This window comes from Protopterus annectens, chromosome 1.part1 (genome assembly GCF_019279795.1).
Source record: "Protopterus annectens isolate FY-2018-M chromosome 1.part1, PAN1.0, whole genome shotgun sequence".
Lineage (NCBI taxonomy): Eukaryota > Metazoa > Chordata > Ceratodontiformes > Protopteridae > Protopterus > Protopterus annectens.
The window spans coordinates 222735225-222747328 of record NC_056726.1 but is presented as its reverse complement, the minus strand read 5'-3'; the positions used below and the strand labels follow the sequence as shown (position 1 = coordinate 222747328).

At 37.8% G+C, this 12104-nt stretch overlaps 1 protein-coding gene across 2 annotated transcripts in view; it reads right to left on the bottom strand.

Annotated features, from left to right (window-relative positions):
- Nucleotides 1-12104, bottom strand: part of VGLL2 (vestigial like family member 2) — a 151654-nt gene that overhangs the window by 27762 nt on the left and 111788 nt on the right. For both annotated transcript variants that reach the window (XM_044074235.1, XM_044074243.1), the window contains exon 3: nt 4164-4667. In XM_044074235.1, the coding sequence (XP_043930170.1) occupies nt 4164-4667 (504 nt within the window). The remainder of the gene's footprint in view (nt 1-4163; nt 4668-12104) is intronic.

Below are 12104 nucleotides of genomic sequence, written 5' to 3'. Positions count from 1 at the left end.
ATGTGTAATAGGCTGTTCTTTTAATTTCTGCATTTCATTCTGATTCTATTACACAGCAACATTTTCTAACTTCTTTTATACATGCATTTAATAACTATCTGAATTTAGCCTTTATATTCTAACTAGCCAGTTTACTTTACTACAGATTAGTCACTTATATACAAATCCTCCCACAGGCATTTTTTTGTTTATAGTTGGAGTCAAGCTGCATATAATTCGCTGTGCACTTAAAACAATATTTTAATTAAACCTAAAATAATAAGAAATTGTCATTAAATGTGTAACATACAGAGTGGAACCACTGTAGGTTGGGTGTAGCCAGGCATATGCCATGTATGCTAAAGTGTAATTTTTTTAAATTGCTTTATTTTTTTTTGCCTGGAGCTCTGGGACATAATACACTTACATGTGACAAACATTTTTAAAAATTGAACAAGTAAAGTATATTTCGCTTTACTTATTTAATTTTAATAATTTTCTTATATTTAAGCTGCTTAATTATGGCACTGAATATCACAAACTTGGGACTATAAATAAATTACCAGGAAACTGTAATAATGTGTGTGGTATTCAAAGGCTGCAAAGATTGTAGACACCAGCTACATTCTAGAAGTTGGTGTATTATTCCAAAAGCATTCTAAAGATGGTCGGATGTCATTATGAATTCATTTAGTTGGGCTGCTATATATGCTTTGATTAGATTAAAAGCTTTTTAATGCTGTATACCATTCAGTACATTAAACATTCGTAAGCAAGAATCCATTATATATATATATTTTTGAGGATAACCATATTATTCTAAATGATTGTCACTGGTGAAGTGACACCCTGACCCCATGTGCAAAAACAGGAAAAAGGAGTTGTGGATGGATGGATTGCCATATTGCTGTAATATCTGGGAAAAGGTTTCATGATGAGAGGCTGTAGGCATTATGGAGCCATCATGTCATGTAATGTCAATATTCTGGTGGTGGGTGGCATTCAGAAAACAGGTAAAGGGGTGAGGTGCAATGTAAGATAATGGAAGATGTTCAGTAATATACATCAAAACAGCGACCCATTGCTGTGCCAGGGTGGTATGTAATTCTGATACATAATCACTGCACTTCACACTGGCATAGTGCTGGGACAAGGTACTTGACATGTGCAGTATACCTGAGTTACAAACTGAAGAATAGTATAGGTCAGGCAATCCACTGGTATCCATTACTACCAAAGTGAAATACTTGGAACATTATGACTACTTGCTCAAGTACATAATATACCTAAACATGTGCTCAAACTATGAATAGCTTTATGTAATTTTGAAGCACATGATATAATAAAAAAAGACATCTTTAAGTGGGGAAGTACCCCACAACTGTCATACAACTACATATGTTAGTATTCTCATATTTGTAGCTGCTATAACTTGGAAAAAAGAGTGTTGAGTTAAAATCAGACCAACTCTGTTTTGTTCTTTCTTAGAAAGACTACAGTCTCAGAATACAGTGCTCCCCTTTACACTTGACCTAATGTACATTTCTGCAGTGAGAAGTGAGCAAGCAAACAGGGACAAATAATGTTTCAAGCAAACTTGCTTATGTACATCATAACTGATCATTCTGATTTTGAGCACTTGAAGGGAATCGTGGGTCAGATTAGAGGTTGATGCCAAAATGGTCACTAATATGTGAGTAGAAAACTCATGGGGTAGTACAATATCTTAAATGCTTCTGAAAGGGGTGACAGAATTACTTTTTGTCATTAGAAAAGGGTGCTGGTATACTGTTTTGTTCAGATCACTGTCTGTGTGTCTAAATGGAGGATGCCAAGGGTTTTGATCACTGATAGGTAGTCTGAATGGGGTGACTGTGGGTTGCTTGGTGGTACACAGTGTGTACAAGTAGTGAAACAGTAGATCCAGGCACATAAACAGTGTGGACATCGGTTATCGCAGCTGTATTTATTTATTTATTTATTTAACGATATGACAAGTGTGATTGTTAAAATAAAAACATATTACTGGCATGCCATGTAACCTGGAAGGCTGCAAAGGCAAATTATCACTAAGATCCTCTATATAGAACAATAGGACTTGCTGGTCAGAACCAGGAAGGGGTACAAGAAAACTGTGAAGGAAGAGATCATAAAATGGAATGAAGTAGACTTGGTCCTGAGAAATTGACTGCTACTGGAAAGGACTGTTTGATCCAAAAAGGAAGAATGAGTGGTAAATCCAGGGCTGTTATCACCTGATGGCTATCTATGGTGACTTTGGGTTCTTTAATGCCAGCCTGACTATATTTGGTGTGGTAATCATCACTATACTGTGTAAGGGAACAGCACACACCTTGGACAATGAAGGGCTTGGGTTTCCCCTCAGAATGTGTCGGATGTATGTGTCAGGCAAGGTAGGCTTCAGAGTTGATCATTTTAAAGCATCTAGTTTTAGTAGAAGATTATCAGAAGATTGTATACCATGTTTTTTTTTTTCTGGCACAGTCTGTCTGACCATTCTTCAGCAGAAAAAGTGTCTAAGAATCAGACACCTCTACTTAAGGAATAAAGCAAAAAATGCTTTAAATGTCCTTAGGGGGGTGGTGGCAGAAGTCTTTGTGTGTGTGTGTGTGTGTGTGTGTGTGTGTGTGTGTGTGTGTGTGTGTGTGTGTGTGTGTGTGTGTGTGTGTGTGTGTGTGTGTGTGTGTGTGTGTGTGTGTGTGTGTGTGTGTGTGTGTGTGTGTATAAGTCCATGCTTACAAGAATGAATGTGTCTGCGTTTGGAAGAATCTTTGGGATGGAATTCACCAAGATACCCATATTAATGGTTTAAATTTGCACAAAAAACATTTTATCAGAAGGAAAGGATTTGTGAATTATAGTCTGCTGGATTAACAGATCATATAGTGATGTAAAGATAATTGGTGTTTTATTTGTTTCATTGGAGTGATGTGATTGCAGTTTGCTGGCTGATGGCTTATTACCTCTTGTATATACTGTACTGTACATAAAATTTCATTTTTAGATTGTGTGGACTTATCCTGTCAAAACATGCTCATAATATTATATTACTGTTAGTCCTTGTGCAATTTCTTCTGATACATTTATGCAGATCTAAATTATATTAAATAGTTTACTTAAAGTTGTAAAATCATATTGTCTAGAAAGTTTAGGATTTTATATTTGTACTGTTGCTTGGTTAGGCAAAACTTAAAATGAGTTCATTACATTAGTTTTATATGGGATGCAGATAATGTGACAGTGAAACATAATGATTCACACAACATTTTAAACAGCAATAACACAAAGTACAGTATACCATCATTACTTGGATTTCAGTTAGGACTTACTCCTTCTCCTCTACTAAAATTTAATTTGTTAAAAGTGAAACTGTGCCTTACAATAAATCTAAGTAACTATTTCAGTAGACAATGCAATTCCTTTGGTCTTAATTTAAGATACTATATACTATGTATCCCAGATTACCAGATGTTTAAACACTATATACTATGTATCCCAGATTATCAGATGTTTAAACACTATATACTATGTATCCCGGATTACCAGATGTTTAAAAACTATATACTATGTATCCAGGATTACCAGATGTTTAAACACTATATACTATGTATCCCGGATTACCAGATGTTCAAACACTATATACTATGTATCCCGGATTACCAGATGTTTAAACACTATATACTATGTATCCCAGATTGCCAGATGTTTAAACACTATATACTATGTATCCTGGATTACCAGGTGTTTAAACACTATATACTATGTATCCCGGATTACCAGATGTTTAAACACTATATACTATGTATCCTGGATTACCAGATGTTTAAACACTATATACTATTTATCCCAGATTACCAGATGTTTAAACACTTCAAATAAAGTCAATATTATTTTCAGCCTAATAGAACTTCCTTACAAAGAGAAAAGTCAGTAAAAAGTAAATTCATTACTTTTACCTCAGTATATTTGAATATTTTGCAAGAAAAAATAAATAAAAAACAACAAACCAGAGAGAAGGCAACACACAGTACATTATTTGATGTGGTTAGGGAATCTCACTGTTATTTCATGTCTCACCATTCCTTCCCATTGTACAGTAATTTGTAAATGTTATTATAATCCAAGTGCATAATTACACATATATCTGTAAGGATGTGAATTACCTGTGTCTACATTCAGGCTGAGGCTTTGACCCATATCTGCACCTGGCCCAGAAAAGGGCCCTGGAGTTGTCCATGCAGATGTAGTTGGTTCATTTTTCCCTATGTCACACTGTGGGTTTACTGTTGTGGAGACTGTAGCTGGAGTTAGTCGATGAGGTCGTACAGAAGGCACTAACAATGAGCTATAGCGTGGGTCAAAATGCGTGCTGTAGACTTCATGCATGCTTGGTCGTGGATATGCAGATGTCTGAGTACTGATAGCACCTCCGAGGGAGTAAGGATGATGGTGGTGATGTGCATGGTGCCAGGGCTCAGGAGGACCCTGGTGCAGATGGCTGTGTAATGAAGCAGTCGAATAAGGATCTGGTGCAAAAGGCAGATCTGTATGTGGCCCAGCGAGGGGACTACCAAGGCTGCCGCTCAAGGTAGCAGTAACTGTAGGCTGGTAGGTGCTGTTCCAAAAAGATGGTGGGAAACTCCTCTGATTCATTGGGAAGGATCCCTCTGAAAAAGAAAAGTAAAACATTACTCTAAAAAGAAACACAACAAGGTGCACAGTTGTTTAATTATCTTGTAAATTTTGCTTTTGACATAATTATGGATCTTCTTAGATTCATTATCACAGTTCCATAACTTTCAGTTTCCATATAGCTTAACAAGTCCAGGCATCAAAAGTGTGGTTTATGTACTTAGTCCTACTTACTGTGCTTATTACTACAAGTCTTTTTTGGGGGTGATTGATGTTGAAAATGAAAGAACTAGACCACAAGGACTGATTATTAAAAAAATGGGAAAAGGCAAAGTAGTACCAGTATGGGCAGGACAAATATAAAGATGCCTCTGGCACTGGCAATGGCATGAGGTACTAATGAGCTACACTGCAACAGAAGTAAATGCATTCGGCTGTATTCTGATGTCACTGTACAGGGACTACAAGCTGTGCATTTCAGCCTGTGTGACTGATGGTTTAAACGTCCACAGTTTTAACAACTACTACATAAATTAATTGACAAGCCAGTGACTCCATCAGTACTTTTGTGAGTAAAACTTCATAGTTCTTTTGAACATCTCAATCAACTTTCAGTCATGCATCTTGTGAACATTTATGGTTATGGCACTAATGTTAGTCCATTATCTGTTAACTGAGCAGGTATACTGAAAATAAATGTCAGCTACAAATTCAAGTAATACACAGATTCAACTAATACATCATAGAAAGGGCTTGTGTTAGCATTTTGGGGTCCTACAGCAAATGTCAAGTTGGGGAACCCCTGGCACTTCCAGTCTAAGTATCACCCTGTCACTACCACCTCTCCTAAGCAACCTCTTAGTTCATGCTGCAAAGCTTTAAGGGTAGTACACACAGATTGACCTGCACAGGCCTGTGTAACATGGCTACCTGTTGAAATGTTAGCATTCAAAATGCCAAGTGCCAAAAAGTCAATTACAGGACAAGAGTGAATCTAAAAAAAAATGATCTTCACTTTAAAACCTCTTTAAGTAGGCCGCCTGCACCTCCCAAACTTGTATATACCAACTTCAAGATCGCCATACCTCTGAGAAAAAAAGAATATTCCAAAAAATGTCATCTTGGACGTGTGTGTGTATGTGTGTGTGTGTGTGTGTGTGTGTGTGTGTGTATATATATATATATATATATACATTTATATGTTATATATATATATATATATATATATATATATATATATATATATATATATATATATACACACACACACACACACACACACACACACACACACACACACACACTTGCCTATATATATATATATATATATATATATATATATATATATATATATATACATATATATATATATTGTGTATATATATATATATATATATATATATATATATATATATGTATATATATATATATATATATATATATGTGTGTTCTTTCCGCCATTCAGTTTCCCCATATTTTGGAACTTACTCTATTTCTCTAGTGAGTCCCCACATTTCATATGGTTACCATGTACCATACTATGTTGCCCCATCTCACAAAGGGGCATTCACAGTTACTGGCATTTAGTTGCAACAATAATACATTACAGCAACTCAATGTACAGGGCTGGACATGGGTGAAATGGCACACTGATCACTGACTACTGTTTCTTGCCCCCTCCCCCCACACACCCTCCAGTGCTCCGCTCTGTTTTCCCCCATTCCCCATTGTGGGCTTCCCACACCATGCACATTACTTTTTTGTTCCTTTTCTCACATTGTTCCTTACCCTTCTGCTTTTTTCAAGAAGCCATGAGTTTCAGTATGCTCTGAAGTGCATTTTAAAGTTTTTCTTCTTTTTACACAACCTTTTCATCCAGTGATGGCTTGAACAGAAATTATGATTAAAGAAAAAAAATTGGTGTTGCTGTTAAATTTAGTTTTCCTTGCATCCTTTCAACACACCTGTCCTGACCGAAACAGTGCAGTAATAACCACTTAGGGATTAAGTCAATTAAACTGGGACCCCCAGAAGTCATAGATGCTCTAGGATGCATTTTAAAGCATTTTAATCCAGTGGTTGCCTGAACAAGAATCATGATAAAGAAAAGAATTTCAGGCTTATGTTTTTTTCTTTCAAGTAGACATAAGTTGTGCCCAAAGCTTATGCTCACAGCTGACAAAATATTATCTCATAATAAACTAAAGACAGCTCTTGTGTTGTTGTGGGGATAAAAAATTTGTATCTGGGAATACTACCTGCCTCCCAACCCCCCCCCAAAACAAAAGACAGTCATTGCCTGCATATCCATCTGGTTTAAATGGCCACAATCATGTATTTTAAGTGACTGCTCTCATACATATACATATCATGCCTCCTCACTTCCTATACCCCCCCAAATGCAGTTTTCTGTATACATGCCTGATTTGTGATTGTGAGGAAGATGAAAAATACTGATTACACTAATATATTCCATTTTGTTATTTCTAGTCAGTATATCGCCCCTACACAAGTTATAGTAACCTTCTGTGTATACCTCTGAGGTCTGTGAAAAAAATCAAAGAAAGCAATGACCACACTGTCCCCGGCCTAAACACCAGTTAGAATGACCTCCTGTGCATCTCTCTAAGGTTTGATTGTGATGAAAAGTAAAGCATGACCACACTGTCCCCGGCCTAAACACCAGTTAGAATGACCTCCTGTGCATCTCTCTAAGGTTTGATTGTGATGAAAAGTAAAGCATGACCACACTGTCACCAGCCTAAACACCAGTTAGAATGACCTCCTGTGCATCTCTCTAAGGTCTGATTGTGATGAAAAGTAAAGCAATGACCACACTGTCCCCGGCCTAAACACCAGTTAGAATGACCTCCTGTGCATCTCTCTAAGGTTTGATTGTGATGAAAAGTAAAGCAATGACCACACTGTACCTGGCCTAAACACCAGTTAGAATGACCTCCTGTGCATCTCTCTAAGGTTTGATTGTGATGAAAAGTAAAGCAATGACCACACTGTCCCCAGCCTAAACACCAGTTAGAATGACCTCCTGTGCATCTCTCTAAGGTTTGAATGTGATGAAAAGTAAAACAATGACCACACTGTCCCCAGCCTAAACACCAGTTAGAATGACCTCCTGTGCAGCTGTCTAAGGTTTGATTGTGATGAAAAGTAAAGCAATGACCACACTGTCCCCAGCCTAAACACCAGTTAGAATGACCTCCTGTGCATCTCTCTAAGGTTTGATTGTGATGAAAAGTAAAGCAATGACCACACTGTCCCCGGCCTAAACACCAGTTAGAATGACCTCCTGTGCATCTCTCTAAGGTTTGAATGTGATGAAAAGTAAAACAATGACCACACTGTCCCCAGCCTAAACACCAGTTAGAATGACCTCCTGTGCATCTGTCTAAGGTTTGATTGTGATGAAAAGTAAAGCAATGACCACACTGTCCCCAGCCTAAACACCAGTTAGAATGACCTCCTGTGCATATCTCTAAGGTTTGATTGTGATGAAAAGTAAAGCAATGACCACACTGTCCCCAGCCTAAACACCAGTTAGAATGACCTCCTGCGCATCTCTCTAAGGTTCGATTGTGATGAAAAGTAAAGCAATGACCACACTGTCCCCAGCCTAAACACCAGTTAGAATGACCTCCTGTGCATATCTCTAAGGTTTGACTGTGATGAAAAGTAAAGCAATGACCACACTGTCCCCAGCCTAAACACCATTTAGAATGACCTCCTGTGCATCTGTCTAAGGTTTGACTGTGATGAAAAGTAAAGCAATGACCACACTGTCCCCGGCCTAAACACCAGTTAGAATGACCTCCTGTGCATCTCTCTAAGGTTTGAATGTGATGAAAAGTAAAACAATGACCACACTGTCCCCAGCCTAAACACCAGTTAGAATGAACTCCTGTGCATCTGTCTAAGGTTTGATTGTGATGAAAAGTAAAGCAATGACCACACTGTCCCCAGCCTAAACACCAGTTAGAATGACCTCCTGTGCATATCTCTAAGGTTTGATTGTGATGAAAAGTAAAGCAATGACCACACTGTCCCCAGCCTAAACACCAGTTACAATGACCTCCTGCGCATCTCTCTAAGGTTCGATTGTGATGAAAAGTAAAGCAATGACCACACTGTCCCCAGCCTAAACACCAGTTAGAATGACCTCCTGTGCATATCTCTAAGGTTTGACTGTGATGAAAAGTAAAGCAATGACCACACTGTCCCCAGCCTAAACACCAGTTAGAATGACCTCCTGTGCATCTCTCTAAGGTTTGATTGTGATGAAAAGTAAAGCAATGACCACACTGTCCCCAGCCTAAACACCAGTTGGAATGACATCCTGTGCATATCTCTAAGGTTTGATTGTGATGAAAAGTAAAGCAGTGACCACACTGTCCCCAGCCTAAACACCAGTTAGAATGACCTCCTGTGCATATCTCTAAGGTTTGATTGTGATGAAAAGTAAAGCAATGACCACACTGTCCCCAGCCTAAACACCAGTTAGAATGACCTCCTGTGCATCTCTCTAAGGTTTGATTGTGATGAAAAGTAAAGCAATGACCACACTGTCCCCAGCCTAAACACCAGTTAGAATGACCTCCTGTGCATCTCTCTAAGGTTTGATTGTGATGAAAAGTAAAGCAATGACCACACTGTCCCCAGCCTAAACACCAGATAGAATGACCTCCTGTGCATATCTCTAAGGTTTGATTGTGATGAAAAGTAAAGCAATGACCACACAATGGAGTTGGTATATCCAAGTTTGGGGGGGTGGTAGGTTTAAAGGAGAAGAGCAATGTTTGAGATACGCTCTTCTCCTGGATTTTCAGCCTTTATTATTTTTGGTGTGTCTGCATCGGGCATTTCAAGTGCCAGTGCTTCATTATGGAGCCTTACAGAGACTCACTCATACTTCTTATTTTCCATAAATGCATGTCAATTCAAAATGTGTTATTTTATAACCTTTTAAGTGAATTAGAGTAATATTTAAAATGTGTTCCTAAGTTTCTATGCCTTTATTCTGCAATTATTTTTGGCTTGGCCCAGAATACTTGAGCAAAAAAGTTTTGAGAGTTATAGTATCTAGTGTTCTGCCAATATTTATAAAATAATTATTACCCACCTGGTTTATCAAGTACACAATATTGCTGTACTGGGTCTATATTATATGAGCGAATCACACAAATTGCGAACACTCATAATATCGAACATACTGGAATTCGAACTTCCTATTGTGGGGGGGCTACACCCCCCCCACTAAATATATATTCCAACTCCAAGATCGCACTACAGTGAGAAAAGGGCAAATATCCCATTCTTCACTGTACCACAATCTCAGAAAAAGCACTTTGTGTATGTTCGATTTTATGAGCATTTGCAATTTGTGCGATTTGCTCATATGATATAGACCCGCTCTACTATCTTTTGTTGGTTTGAATAGCATGTTTTAAAATATTAACATAACTTGCTGTGGTTGGGGGGCCTCGCAAAACTAGGGGCCCCCCCAATGACCGTAGGGTTCACTGGTGCCTAAAGCTGGCTAGGATCATAGATAAGCATGAAAGGAAGGGCAACTAGGTGAATCTGCTAAGGGAAGGCTCCTAGATGTTCACAGTTCCAGTAGTGAAATAAACATACAAGTTATTTGACTTATTATCTTAAAATGTCTGTTATTATTATTGTTTGGTGGTCTACCTTCCTGAATTGTGATGAAACTAGTCATGTGATCAGTGTACCTATTCATTCAACATAAAAAATGAATAAGTATTAACATACATTTAGTAGTCTAAAACAAAAACAAGAACATTTTTTTTCTTCCCCACTTTTTTCCTAACAACAAATGCAAAATTTGTGACTTTTTTATTTCTTTCTTAAAAACCTAAAATGGATATGCAAATAAAAATAGCCCTCATTTTGTAGATTGTTACAAGCTGAGTAATTGCTCCAGTTCTAGTATGGTTTGTGACATATAGAGATAAGGCCTTTCTACACTGCAGTCCAGATGTAATGGGATTAGTAAGTGATCTGAGTAATGGTGAGCTATAGTAAACAGGAAGTAATGATGAGTCTCTGGTCACAGCTCCAGGGAGGAGAGTTTTGTGTGTACACATGTGTGTGCGTGAGTGTGTATATGTGTGTGTGTGTGTGTGTGTGTGTGTGTGTGTGTGTGTGTGTGTGTGTGTGTGTGTGTATGTGTGTGTGTGTGTGTGTGTGTGTATACGTGTGTGTGTGTCTGCATGCCCTACAGGTCCAGTGGACATTAGGAAACAAAACAGTGTGTCTGCTTCCAAGAAGAGCAGGCTGCTGTGGTTTATGACTCCCTCTGAGGTTGAAACAGCCGTTGCACCATCCCTATTCATACCCGACATTTCCCTGCAAGCTGAAAGATGCAGAGAACATAGGGTATAAACATAAACTCCCTGATGATGACTACATCATGAATTCATTGTAACAGTCCAGATAGTTGACAAGCAACTGTGGCAAAATAAATAAATAAACAACAAAAGTGTTTGCCACTGCAATGCATAACTGCATGTTTTTGTTTTAGAGTTAAACAACTGTTTGTTTAAAATGCAAAAAAAAAAAATCAGTCTTTTACTGTCTACAAAACACCCAGTGGGCAATCACTTACTAAATAATTCTCATTTCTTAGATAATGTTTAGTAAACTTCACATTGAAGGTGATCTGATGTTCTTTCTGTTTTTAAAGATGTTCGCACTTATTTTACAACAAATGGGTGGGCTGACACGCATGAAACAACTTCTGATTTCACAATATGCTGTTACATATATACTTTTAAAGTTATTTATTAAAAATGAAAAAAAAAATGTTTGAGTATTTTTTTGTGAATTTAAGGTCACTTTAAGGAATGTATAAACGAGGCAGTGCCCAGTTTGTAGATAAGTTTGACCAAAATAACATGATGCTAGCATGCTCATTTGGTTCTTATTTCAAAGCTATTCAAATCAAAACATTTTGCTGCTCATATTTTTGTTTCTGAAACAGAAGCTGGCTTGTTTACTATTGAAATGCTCTGAATAGGGAAAAAATGAAGATGTGGACAAATTTATACTTCGAGCAGGTTAGTCCCACTAGGCTAGTGGCCTCTTTTCAGGGGGACACCCAAGGTGGTATTTATACTACTAGGAGACATTTGGCAGGGGTATTAGGAAACTTCTCAAACTCCTTTTGATAAGTGCCACGAGATTTCTTACACCCACCTGAGCTTCAAACAACTCATGAAGATAGGACCATATTTTAATATCATGACTGAAAGATGACACATGCAGGAGTGCAACACCCCTGCATGTAGTGAACTGCAGTGTCAGCAATCCATCTACCTGGTTTGGGAATCAAGCTCACAGCTTTCTGGCCCCAAAGCAAACATGCTAGCCACTGCACCACAGCAGATTTTTCTTTAAGTTTTATCAGTCCAATAACACTTGCACAGAAAACAAGT